Consider the following 14456-nt stretch of genomic DNA (forward strand, 5'->3'; position numbering starts at 1 on the left):
TTGTGTTGCACCTAGTGAATCACTAACACTGTTTTTGAGGACAGACTCATTGATACAATGGATTTAACAAAACAGAAGCCTGCACTGGGAGACACTGCACAGATGTATATGTACATATCTATCTATATATCATACATAACGTAGAGCATGTGACATGTTAATCCCAATGGGCACCTTTTTCAAAGAACAATCATTTCTATTGAACATACTATCATGTAGTACACTTAACTACCCACCCCTGCACATAAAATTGATGCTATGTAACATCAGTCATTGATTTAATTAAACATATTTTGAATAATGTGTGAGAAATCAATTTCCTTTTCCAGCACTAGGTGGAATTATAATAAAATAACGGCATATCCAGCAGCACAGCTCAATAAATATGTTTATACATACAAAATAAAAGAGGTGTATCCTGGGTTGCACTGTAGGTACGGGTCATTAATATTGCAAAAGCTTATCCAGCAAAATCACCCCGACATCATAGGGCAATTTAATAATACGTGCAACTTTTGCTGAGGACTATTCAAAAACCACAACCAAAACAAGACAATTGCTTTTAAATAGGCGGCAAGTACATTTTATATTTCCACCTATGCTACTGTATAGACCATTTAAGTCACTGTGCTCCCAAAGTTGTAACCAAATTACCAATTACTGTTTTTAGTAGTTTACCAATTAGGTGAGAGTTCAATTAACTAGGGAAAGAGTTTTAAATGTGTATTATTGTATCACAAGTTTCTGTCTAGGACAAATTACAGCTAATTTAGGAGTATGATTTGAATTCATGAAATAATTATTTAAAACCCAATTGCATTTAAGATTATCAGGCATATTTTGCAGCAATCCAGTGTACTGTGTGTCCATATTAACCTTTAAACCCATGTAAACCCTTACTTTGTGGTGGACAATGTAATATAGCACTATTTTGTTATATTGGTGGCTAGAATCAGACAAGCCACATAAAATTGAGCCAGATGCTTCAGTTAAGTCTGCTACATCTGTAGCTGAATGTGAATTTTTTAACTTTTTTTTTGCACAGGGTTACTGGGTTGTTCCTGAGATAGTACAGTTCTTTAAATGCCCTACTAATCAAGATTTTTTTATTACACAATATGTCAACAGTGTGAGATATTTGCTGTACAAAATTATGCTATTTTTGAAGACAATTAATAACTCGTGTTATAATATTTAAAGGCTTGAATAGGGGTGATGAGAAGTTACAAATCTAAAACAATCAAACTTGTGAAAACAAACAGTAGCAGAGTAAGCAATAAATAGTTTTCTAAGTTCCACAAGCATCCATGAGTCTGCTGATGGAAAATTCTATTTACAAAACATTTGAAACAATTATAATTTTTTTTTAAAAAAAAAGCAGAATATGCTGCTAGCATGAATTGCATCTGCTCATTTATTAATAAATTATTGCCAGTCGAGCTTCACCCATGGTTGCTAGAGCTAAATTATCTTGAATTGTTGCACATATTTTTTAATGGCAGTCTGTAAATGTGATTCAGTACATAGCATTAATTTGCTTCTCCCACAAAGAGATCATGTTGTTTCACAAATTTTTCTTGTAATACATTTCTGAAATTCTTCTACAGATCTGCAATGCAGTATTAATTAATCTTGAAGACAAAGAGACAGACACTAAGGCAATTATAATACCAAGCAGATAAAGCAAAGTCCTCATAAACTTCCACTAAGAGCAATGACGCACAGGGTGATTTAGAGTGAGTAGGGGGGTGATTTTTAGTAGACTACAGACATAGGCCAAATTGCCCAAGTATTGCCCTGTTTTACAATGCCCACAAATGAGAATACAATTGCTCATGAAATGATTCAGGCCATTCATTCTGATTATAAAGTAGGATAATCTGTCTTGCATGTACAGCCACCTTTAAGCAATAACCAATACGTCTGAGAAAATTAGCATTTGGCATTATGGACTCAGCTTGTGATAAATGAATGTAAGAGAGACATCTAATTGCAGGGCAGGTAGATGGCATCAGTTTAGCTTTTTGTACTGTCAATACAGCAAAACTCTTGAGTGTGGTTCATTGCTTTGATTTTAGCAAGATTATAAATGGAAACCACGCTAGCACTGTTTGGAGATAGCATATAAAATACTTAAGCTTAACTAAAGCAAATAAACTATGCACTTTAAAATAAATAATAATAAAGAGAAGTCTTTTGATCCATGTAAAACGTTCTGGGATGTTTGACCTCAACTTGGGTGGGTGCATGAATTGAGAAGATAGTAAAAAGCTGATTCAAGTATGTATTCACGTAAACATTTTATGAAAATGGCTTGTAGATTCCAGAAAATATTACAACTTATTTTTAATACCAAATAAACAGCATTTTCTGTTTATAACCTGGCAGGCCATATTCAAACACATCTGATATAAGTTAGGTCACAAACCTTTGGCATCATCTGAACCAGAGGCCAGGAGTTTGGGATCCATAAGATTGAAATCAACACTCCAACACCTTTTCTCATGTTCCTATTTGGAAATAACAAAGGATCGGATCAACAACTAACATAAGCGGGGGCACCTGATAAACAGGGTGTAATATGCAGCAGCAGTTTCACACTTTCTTATGCTATCCCTTAGAAATGAATGGACATAGCAGGATAAACTAGAACACAGGCTAAGCAGATGATTTTGCATGTCAATGACACATGATGGCATGTTCCTGAGAAAGCCTGGATCTTCAGAACCTAATTACAAGATATTTTATCTTTAGCACGTATTATAATAAGTTACGGGCCCAGAAATAATGGTAAAAGCTATGGGTTATGGGTCTTAAGGTCTGGCCACACGGGCAGATTTCGGGGAGATTAGTCGCCAGGTGACAATTCTCCTCTTCTTCGCAGCGACTTATCTCCCCAATCTGCCTTCCCCTGACTTCCTTCATTTTCCGAAGTTGCCCAAAGTTTCATGAGGCAATTATGGGTGACTTGGAAAACGAAGCTATCCGTGTGCCTGCCCCCAGGCGATTTTCATTTTAGCTGGCGGAAGGCAGATTGGGGATATTAGTCGTCGCGAAGAGGAGGAGGTTTGTTGCCTGGCGACTAATCTCCCCGAATCTGCCCATGTGGCTAGACCCTTAAAAACTCAATGGTAAAATACTGCTAGATTATATGCTATTGATTAAGAGAGAAGGACTGGAGACAGGGAAACAGGATCCCCAGGTTCCTCAATTGTAAGCCCTGCATAGTACCACATAAAGTAACCACGTATGTTAATTTATGTTATAGGTTTGATCCCATGTATACTTTGCTTTCATGGATGTGTTTCAGTCACTTTTATATGCCAATTAAAATACAATTGAAAAAACGTGTATTGATTACATTATTACAACATTTTCAAATCATTTTCCAACAGATTTTTTAGGGTGGAATGCTCTTATACATTTCAGGAGCAGTTCAGGCATTAGTATGCGGTATTCAAACTAATGTCAAGATGTGCACACAAACAATAGCTAGAGAGAATGTATCTACTCCAACCCACTATAAAAAGAAGAAATGTAAATGTTGTAAAGGTGTGAAGACAGTGGTATCATTCACTAACACAATGAAGACTGATTTAATTTTAAAGTCACAAAGAAATTACACAAATAAAATGATAGTTTAAAGGAAAACTATACCCCCAAAATGAATACTTAAGCAACAGATAGTTTATATCAAATTGAATGACATATTAAAGAATCTTACCAAACTGGAATATATATTTACATAAATATTGCCCTTTTACATCTCTTGCCTTGAACCACCATTTCGTGACTCTATCTGTGCAGCTTCAGAGATCACCTGACCAGAAATACTACAACTCTAACTGTAACAGGAAGAAGTGAGGAAGCAAAAGGCAGAACTCTGTCTGTTAATTGGCTCATGTGACCGTACATGTGGTTTGTTTGTGTGCACAGTGAATCTTATGGTCTCAGGGGGCTGCCCTTATTTTTTAAAATGGCAATTTTCTATTTATGATTACCCAATGGCACATACTACTAAAAATGTATATTATTATGATAATGGTTCATTTACATGAAGCAGGGTTTTACACATGAACTGTTTTACTCAGTTTCTTTTAATAGAGACCTACATTGTTTGGGGGTATAGTTTTCCTTTAAGTAAAGATAATTATGTACATCAATGTCATGTTTACACTTTTTGGCGTTATGTTCCTTTTAAACAGTGTTTAATATTACCTGATACACCTTGGATCTTTGTCCTGTGAACCCATCCCATAAGATAACAGTACCTTCATAATCACTGCTAGCCAGGAGGTTCTTGTGGTAGCTGCTCCAGCTTATACAGCTGCAAAATAGGAAAAAAACACATTTAAATTTCCAAAACAGAAATACAACTTTTCTCTGAGTAATGCCTGAGTGGTTGATGATGATCCGCATTTTCTTAAAATGACACAAAATGTATTTCACGGAGGACGCCAAAATATAAATTTCCAACTATAAAAGGCACAAAAAAAAAAAAAAAACCACTGAACAATCTTAATAAAATATGAAAACCTTGGAATCCTTCATACAATTTGAAATGAACAGGTCGCGGAAAACCAATAAAACCATGAAGCAAAAAAAAAAACAAAAAACAAACAAACCTAAAAAGAAGAAAAAGGACAGCTTCCAATGACTTCTACATGACCCCTGCAGGTTTTATATGGCATATTTTTGTTTTTTCATGTTTTTACACTTAATGCATTGTGGAAAAAATGGTGTATTCCAGAATTGTTAGCTACTTATTACCCTGGGGGTGTCAAAACATTTTGACACCAATGCTAGCAAAATTATTCACCCCAACAAACAGAGAATTTACATTTCAGCCTGAAGACAGGCATAAAGGAAATACCAAAAAAAATAAAAAACAAAACAAAAAGAAAACCCCAAACATGAAATTGTCACAATGTTTTACTGTATATAACCCTTATTTTTAAAGTAAACTGTCCTTTTAAGAAAAAGCACCATGAAATAATTTATATTGAGCACTTGTAAAGCTGCTCTTTTTGGAGCTAACATATTGATTTTTATTGTTACTCTCTAATTGCAGACATTTTTGATCGATTGTTTATGTACAGTATACAATCATCCTTTCAGTCAGAGAGCTATTGTTTTGAAATGATGGTTAAGTAATACATATTCATGATATAAATATTTCTAAATAAAGATACAGTACCATATTTTTCTGAATCTATGCACTTAACGCCTACAGGCATTTGAAACATATTTGCTGCCAGCACACCCTGATGCCCTTAGTTAGCCGAGTCTATGGATAATGAATTGGTGAATGTCCTATAATGTAGTGATGCACAGAGCAGCCTAAAATCCATGGCACACATAGGTTGGGTGGGTTCAGGCTACCCAACTGCCCAGTGGTGGGCCATATTCGTTGACAGCTCACAGTTGCTCTCTGCCCTGTCCCAACCCAAATTCTAATGGCAGACATAGATTGCCACTGTTCTTTATATAAGCTTGCCTTGGTGAAGTCAGGGTTGGGTGGATCACTTGCCACTATATAAATCACCTTCGTGGGTCTGCTCAGGTTGGGTAAGGCTCGAATCGCGTCAAAGAAATTTGTGACCTGCGCATCACTACTCCACTGCCAGACACAAGTCAACCTACTTATTTCTAACAAGGGGCAAAACACGCTGTTAGCTTCCCAGGTGCCTTCAGTCATGTGACTTGTGTGTATGTATGTATATTTTTCTAACATATGGCACTAAAAACCTACAGCACTTTTATTTATAGCACTTTTATTTACAAGACCATAATAGAAAACACCAGTGTATGATGCAATTCAGCTAAATAAGAGATTGGTCTAGGAAGGCTATCAAGACATGCATTTAGTTTCTCAGGTGCTCTCAAGTTATGTGACTTGTGCTCTGATAAACTTTAGTCACTTTTTACTGCTGCACTACAAGTTGGAATGATATCCCCCTCCCCTTCCTTTACCTTCAGCAGCCTAAGAACAAAACAATGGGAAGGTACCAAATAACAGATCTCTGAGACAAGATAACAGCTCTTTGGTATTCCCTGTGAATAGCACGCAATAATTAAAAAATCTCACTGTGACTCTGCTTGTTACATTGAGCAAGAGGGACAATAGCTTAACTAAAAGCAGTTCCATTCTGAAGTGCTGGCTCCTTCTGAAAGCTCAGGATCAAGAACAAAAACCTGAGGTTGCTTTAAAAAGAATTTTGGTAACTGCATTCAAGGGGTTGTTCACCTTCCAAACACTTTTTACAGTTGAGTTGGTTTTCAGGTTCAATTGCTTTCAATCTTTTATTTTTTTTACCGTTTTCCCAAAATTGAAGTTTAAAGTTCCTGACCTGTCTCTAGTGTTTCAGTCTGGCAGCTCAGTGATCCAGGAGCATTCTGAACTGCTACAATTTGCTACAATTAATACATTTAGTTCATAAATTTCTCAGCAGAAGCTGTGGAATATTAGCAACTAGTGTATCAATTCTGACAGCTGCCTTTATTGAAGCTCAGGGATTCTGCCCAGGGACAAAAATAACAAATTGTATCATGCTTGAGCATGCTATGTTTTGAACGGAAAGGAAGAAAATTATTCTTAGGTCCAGCACACACCAAAGCTGTACAAGAATATTTTATTGCAGCAAAATCCTTCAAGTGTCTTTAACACGGTCTTTAAATTAACTTCCCTTTTCTCCTTGATTATTTTGTAATTACTGTTTATTGCACATGGTCAAATATTAGCCTTTAAACATTCTAAAACACATTTATAACATATTAAAATATGAATTAAATAGTGCAATGTGTTTGGCACCAAAAGCTTAAAATTATTCTAGATCCTCAGTTCACCCAAGAGTTTTTACAGCTACTGTACACAACGTTATTTTAAGCTTTTCTTGTTGTGAATACTTAACGCCTACCACTACTAACAATATCCTCGATTTGGAACTTGTCAGGAATAAGTGGTTGCCAAAAGGGAAAAAATATAAAATGAAAATCTTTCCCAAAGGTTCTTGAAATTGCTACGGAACAGTAAATGCATGTGTTTAGGAAGCAAGTGAGAAGAATGGGTGATCCAACTGGCCTAGAGCCATTTACAATGCCGGGTGCAGAAGTAGTAGTCTGAGCTTGGGGACACAGCTGGCAGACCACAGATTAGCTCAGAGAATGTTAAGTATGGCTGCGGTTGACAGCAGATATGCATCAAAAAAGATTTAAAAATGAGTCTAAATGACAGCAGAACAGGATATCAAATAGCAGAAAGAGACTGAAGCTAGAATAAAGACTAAAACGTTGAAAACAGCAATGTATAAGGAATTTCCTCTTAAGAAAGTAAAAACAACGATGCATTCTTACAAGAGTGAATAAAAAAAACTTAGAAATAAGATAAAATATCTTACATATTTATAGGCATGGCAAAACAATATTTAACAGCTGGATTCTCCAGACAAAAGCTTTGGTATGCAGCATTTCGTCCAATCAAAAGCCGAGGATGTCAGCATTTTCAAATGTCAACCACCTGAACCCACAAGTGGTCCATCCATGCATTTGCCATAGAGATTGATAGGAAGAAATTCAGAGTTGTCACCTACCAGCTAAGCTACTAAACACTCCATTGTCAAAATGCTCAGAATCTCAGATATTATTTAGAAATGCCATCAGTCTGTGGACTGATAGATCTCTACTTCGCAGCATTTTGTTCAACCTTATTTATTTTTCCAGTGATTATTCTGTACATTAAAATAGGTGGCAATCTGTTGAAAAGTTACAATGTTGTGACCAAAGACATAAGCATTTGAATGGTTAGCAGAACAAAGAAGAAACACTATTTTATAAAGTATATGGAATACGGCAGTACCTACCTAATTTTAGAATTACATGTCATTTCATTTTCAGGGTAGTGTATGTCCACAGCATCCTGAATAACAGTGCCATACTCGTATACCTTTATCTTCTTTGTCACACCAGCGATGGCAAAATAGTCACAGTCTCGGTCAAACTCTATACTGCGAATACAGAAAGGATGGAGAAAAGATTTAAAATGGTTATTTGCGGTTTGCATTAGTAAATTAAGTTATCTAGAAGGTAAAGCCCACTCTAAATTCCAGAAACATTAGTCAAGGCTAGACTAATGCCCATTATAAAGAAAGAAGTACTTGGCTTCAGTACTTAAATCCACGGAAGCCTGGCAGATCAAAACTCTTGACAGGCCACTATACAACAAGAAAAACCAAGGATATTATTTAGAAATGTATTTTTGGAAGTGCCATCAGTCTGTGTACTGATAGATCTCTACTTTTGCAGCACAGCCTTAAAGTTTAGAAATTCCCTGAAGGTCAGAGCTACAGAACATAACTGTCTGTTCCCTATCTTGCAATTACCTTTATATTAATATAACCATCCCTACCCCTCTATGCAATGTTCCAATAGGTTACCATGACATATTGTTGCAACACCACAGATGTACTATTGGATTAGAACTGTTGGATTGAACGAGGACTATAAAAAGTGAGCATAATGAAATCTCAGAAATATTTTCCTTAAAACATTTTCACAAAATAAACAGCTCAAGCCTTCTTTATATCATATACTGGTTATTTCTTTGGCAGTTTTACTTTCAAGCATAAGCTATGTCAGAGGGGAATACAGCTAATGGTGCTTCACAAAGACACACATCAGGACCAAACTGTCCAAGCTGTGGGTTAAGATCTAAAGCAGTCTGCAGAAATAAGATGTTGAGATTGTGCAGTGTTCCTTACACGGAGCACAGCAGGGTAAACCTAACATGCAACACAATACCTATAAAAAACTGAAGAAATGTGCTTCTTATTCTCACACTTTTTAAACTGTATAAATGTAAGAAATATGGATTTAGCATACAAATGTATACACAGATATAAAATTGGCTTAAGATCAAAGTGCAAAATAAAAAGTACCCCAGGCCAGTGTTTTTTTTTTTTTTTTTTGTAAGAAGAGAAGCCGAGGGTATGAAGTAATTCAGCTTTTGTTTCTACCGACATGCTGACCACAAGAGCTCATACAAGCACCTTAATGGCTTCTTGCCCATGTAACTGTTACGGTCACATAATCACTACTTTCTGATCCTGCCAGGGCTGAAAAACAACGTTTTTTTTATCCCAGTCTTTAATGACCCAGAGCCGTTACATTTTGACACTACAAACCAGACATCTGCTTTCAGCATAGGCTATGAAGGCTTTTACACACTTCACTCATGCTCTCATAAGTTTTACATCCTCCAAACTAAAAGCCCTTACGTGTGTGTTGACACAGCTGTCTGGCTTATATTTAACCAGACAGATAATCACTGTAGGCAAAGATTTTGCTTGTATCATCATCCCAGGTTTTGGCCCAAAATGCAAATGTCTTGTATTTCCATTCCATCTTTATTTCAGATATTTCCAAGCTTCAATCCTATCAAATTGGTAAACAAAGTTTGGAATATCGCAATAATCAAATCAAAATGCATCTTTCTTTTCCAGATTTTCCAGACAATCACCTTCTAGTTACAGCTCTGAAAATGGCAACACTCTTATTTAATTGCCCAAGTAAAACCTCAGAACTTTAAATTTGCTTTTCCAAAAATGTCCTTCAAGGGATATCTCTTCCAGACAGAGACTCAAGTGCATGTAAAGGCCTCTGCACCATCAAATAGGCTATGCCCTCTAATGTGACACATTCTGGATTTGATTAATACATTTTAGTTGCCCCAAGGCACCAGCCTCAATTACATGAGTCACAGGCCCCTTGCGTTCTACAATCATAGACTGTGACCTTGACAAGACTGTTGATGGTCTTCAAGAGTAAACACAAAAGCTTTGGTGGGGCATGAAATGCTAGAAATGAGGCTAACCATTTTTATTTGATTTATTTGCAAATAGATCATTACAGCTGTCATTTTCACACAGTTTTACATCATTGAAAATTTCTAGACATTAGTAAAGCTTGCAATTGGCTGGTTCTAATCCCCAGCAAAATAAAGAAACTGTATTCCAGATGGTTAGGGAGGGGAGTGAGGTTACATGGTCATCAGTTTCAGTGGAAAAATAAGCCACATATAGAGAAATAGAGCAACAAAAGACAGTTATTTTCCAAAATCGATGTGATGTAAACTCAAAAAAAAACTTTTGCCTAATAAAAAATAAAACATAATTATAGCACTTTTTCCACAGTACAGCCATTACAAATCTTCAGTGGTTATAAAGGTATTTGTAAATGTAGCTGGTATTGAAAGTGTTTGCTTATCCTTATATTCCTGGCTGAGTTATTAAACATTGGTGTAAAAGTCAGATCTGTGAATCAGTTAGATTCTAGCAACATACAAAAAGAGAGGTATTAGGCACTCAAAAGAATTCCACAAGGGCCACCAAAATTAAAGTTAAAAGTATAATATTTATTGTTTATTCATTAAAAAAGGAACAATATCTCAATTGGGCCAAAAGAGATATTGTTCCTTTTTGAATGAATTTACAATAAATACTATAATGTACAAAGTCCCCTCAAATGGACTTTAACTCTCTCAATACCGTTTCACTTATATACAGTGTTTCATGTACTATTATATTTATTCATGTACTATATATAATTATATTTATATGTTGCTCTACTCTTTCTTTACTTATTCTGTTTGTTTTTCCTACTTAATGGAGGCCACATGGGTACTCCAATACATAGATAATGTTGGCTGTATAACATTTAATTTAATCCTGAATCTGAAAGACCTCTCTAGTAACATTGCTTTTAAAAATTTTGATTTTCACATTATGTTTGTAGAATTTACAAAGGCTACATGGAAAAAAAACCTTGAAATGTCTTTTTCTCTTTCTCTCTATTCCTACCACAGGTGTGTAAAAGCCTTTGTTTTAGACCGGGGGCTTTGAGAAAAAAAAAAAAAAAAAAACTGGTTTCAATTCTTTAAAGTCAAAATTGTCCTCTATTTTTTTTCCTCACTTTCACTCTTGTATTCAAACATCTTATCTCTATCTAGTCCTCTCACTCACTCGTATGCTTTCTTTTATCTCTTCATCCTTATGCTCCCTTCCTAAAGAGAGTTCCTACTTAATAGCCCCCATTTACCCCACTCCCCACATAGTCCACTATTTAAAGAATTGTCGCAGAATGATGCACAGACCTTCCCATGCAGAGTAGCGCAGCAGAGCTCACTGCTGCCATCTTTAGATACATTCGCTAAAGGACCACCATTTCCACGCATGCGCAGTTAGAGCAGTCTCCTACACGTCTACTGCGCTGGGAATGCTGCATAAAAAGCAGAAGGGAAGAAGATGGCGCCTATGAGCTCTGCTGTGCTACTCTGTGCAACATTCAGTGACAACTTTTTAAAAAGTGGAGAATGCTGGGACAGTGGTGAATTTAGGAGGGGGTTTAGTTCTCCTTTAAACCTACTAACCAGAATCTCAGACTGCTCATCATAATGCCACAGATAACTACAAATTTTGCTCAGATGAATTGTCCATATGGGATATTTTTGTTCCATTGGGGTTTATGATTACTTGAGGCATGGACATAGTTATTAGCATCTACAGCTTTGAAGAACGTGTGTGTATATCTCACTCTTCTCTATGCGGATCTGGAAATCTAAATAGTAAATTTTCTCAGGAATGAAATATAAAGCCAACCCCACAATTAGATAATTCTTGTTCAATTCTCCCACAAACATTAAAAGGTATTCTTCCCCTTTATTCCAGAAGCTTAGTACATCTGGTAAATAATTATTAATGTAGTTTTGATACTAGATTAAAAATGCCCTCAACTTACTATTTTTAACAGAAACAAAGACATTTTTAGGAGTGAACACTGGAAGGTTGCTTAGATCTACATTTTCTGTTATTATGCAGTAAAAGGAATGTAGGAGCGTCCCTATTAATAGACAAAATAGATAATTTATTTTCTGCTTTCAATTCATCTTAACTTGCAATTTTTTTTATGATTTTGGCACAAAATCAGTCTCCGCCATCTGTACTTCTGTAGCTGCGGCGTACGGTCTAACTTGGATAAATAGGGCTTGCAGAAAACTTGTGACAAGCTAGTTAAACTAAATTATTAACCAATACACACCTAAAGAAGATGCCCCTATAATTAAGAGGACTAAAATTGTGTCTGGTGATTAATGACAACTTATTTGTATTTATAAGTAGTGTTTATAAATAGAGTGTGAGCTGTTGTAAGAACATCCGAGTGGATGAAGTGCCAGTTGTCTATCGACATGTGTAACCTCACACAACTGTTTGCATTTGGATAATGAGTGGCTGTGCCAGTTACATGGCAATAACTTGTCATCAGAAATATTCCCTTAGACAGTGAGGAATAAGTCAGTAAGTTACTGTGCGTGCAAAAATACTCTGTGCATTTATGTTAAAGAGGGACCTGCCAAACTGCATGTATCTGTTAAAGGTATACTTGGAAATTGGCAATGAGCCCTATGATCATCATCACCCCCAGGGAAACACATATTTGGAGCATCCAGTAGAATAAATGTTGGCCATTTTGAACAAACAAATAACATCATGTCGACAAGGCCTTACAGAAATTCTGATAATTCTGGGAAACTGATCACAGAGATTGCAATCAATTCTTAAGAAGTAAAAGGTGGTTCTCCACCCAATCAGAGTAGCTAAAATCAGACTCCTTGTTTACAAGTACAGCTATAATAATACTGTGATATAAACAATTAGCTAATGTCTTAATTTGTCAAAAAAGGCTAATTACAAAATGGCAGAATAAAAAGAGAGAATTATGTGATCTATACGCTCTCTTTTGTTGTAGAATAACCAATATAAAGCACTTCTAACAGACATAAATCCTGTGCTGAAATTTTCTGATTGTTCTGAAACCTGAAACGTGTCAATTCGTCATAATGTGTTTGACTGTTTTGAGCAGACAAGTGCTATTTTGATAGAAGGTATAACCGTGCTATATGGCTGCCCCAACATGCATCACATGGAGGGGGTAAAGTTGATTATTTTGTGTTCATTCCAGTGTAGAGAATAAACAGTTACGGGATATAAAAAAAAACAAAAAAAAAAAAAACTAATATACTTGCATTGAAACATCTGTAGTGTTTCTGTAATAACAATAACCCTCTGTCATGCTCTCTAATGATGTGTGAGCTGATAAAAAGTTACGCTCTGCCCAATCCTAACTGCCCCACAATTTGCATCCCCAGAGGGGCAGGAGTATAAGTATATAAATAAGTGATGTATGAGGGAAGAAGAGGAATCAGAGCTCACCGATGTCTCGGGGGGGGGGGGTCATATCAAGAAAAAAACTGGTAGATAGCAACTGGGTATTCATTCAGGCAACTGTTTTTCACATGTTAACAATGACTTTCTACAACAAACTAAGACTGGATCATCTTAGTGTTAAATACAAAATAGAGCAACATTTCAATGTAGCATTTTTTATTCTGTAACACCAAATAATTGTTTAAATTTGGAATAGGATCTAAATACATTTCCAGGTTACTGCAATGGGACCTAAAAAAATTCTTGCTTCAAATACAAATAGTCTCCAATAACAATCAACAGCATAATTAAAAGGGAACCAAAGCCTTAGAGCTTCTGGCAAATGTTGTGGTTAGGGTGGAGGCAAGGGTGTTGGCGGGTAGACTACAGACTACAGTTACCCTTTAAAAGTGGAAAAACATGCTGAACAAAGAGCCATGAATAAAATTAAAGATGGGATAGTTAAGCAGAGAGCCCTGGAGGTTTACACACCTACAACTCATGCAATATTTTACAGTGCATACCCTTGTGCTGCAACATTGATTTTTTTTTTTAAACCTGTGAGTCAAGAGAAGTGGGTAGAAAACGAATTGCTACCATGGTGGTATATTGTTAATGGATTCAGTTGTCAGCGTAGACAGGCTGCACAATGAAGGCATGACAGTGAGTAAAGGATGCCACCTTGTGTTTATTTAAAGGAGAGCATCACTTTGGAAGAATAAAACAAAATACTGGACAAATTCTGCAAATATATCCAGTGGCATTTAAACTGTGATAAATCTACCTTTTTTTAATGAATGTTTAAGAACACTTTTACACTGTGTATGGTTTCCACTAGGAGGCACCAGATGGGCTGGAAAGTAATGTTCTTGCTTATGTCATTTAATGTGTGCTTAGAGAGTCATGAAACTTTAGCTTGTCTGATGATTACAGCACAATGATTGCAACCTGTGAGCTGTTTTTCCCCTCCAGGGAGTAATAATAAGACAAATACTGTTTTAATTATGTTTTACCTGGACACAATGCTAGAGCCATTGTAGAGATCACTGGCATAAGAGAGGGTTGCTAAAGGTCGCACGGAATTATATCTGGTGAACTTGGAAAGGCATTCTTGAAATTCATCTAACTGACTTGCTGTTCGACTGTCATCTAAAAATATTGAATTAAAAGACAATTAAAAAAAGTCAGCAACTTTGGAAA

At 36.0% G+C, this 14456-nt stretch overlaps 1 protein-coding gene across 2 annotated transcripts in view; it reads right to left on the bottom strand.

Moving 5' to 3' along the window:
- The window catches only part of cop1.S (COP1, E3 ubiquitin ligase S homeolog), an 83398-nt gene that overhangs the window by 18774 nt on the left and 50168 nt on the right, over nucleotides 1-14456 (bottom strand). For both annotated transcript variants that reach the window (XM_018260947.2, XM_018260946.2), the window contains exons 11-14: nucleotides 14270-14405; nucleotides 7860-8003; nucleotides 4219-4327; nucleotides 2429-2510 (exon numbers count right to left, since the gene is read on the bottom strand). In XM_018260947.2, coding sequence (XP_018116436.1) covers nucleotides 2429-2510; nucleotides 4219-4327; nucleotides 7860-8003; nucleotides 14270-14405 — 471 coding nt within the window. The remainder of the gene's footprint in view (nucleotides 1-2428; nucleotides 2511-4218; nucleotides 4328-7859; nucleotides 8004-14269; nucleotides 14406-14456) is intronic.

This window comes from Xenopus laevis, chromosome 4S (assembly GCF_017654675.1).
Source record: "Xenopus laevis strain J_2021 chromosome 4S, Xenopus_laevis_v10.1, whole genome shotgun sequence".
Classification (NCBI taxonomy): domain Eukaryota; kingdom Metazoa; phylum Chordata; class Amphibia; order Anura; family Pipidae; genus Xenopus; species Xenopus laevis.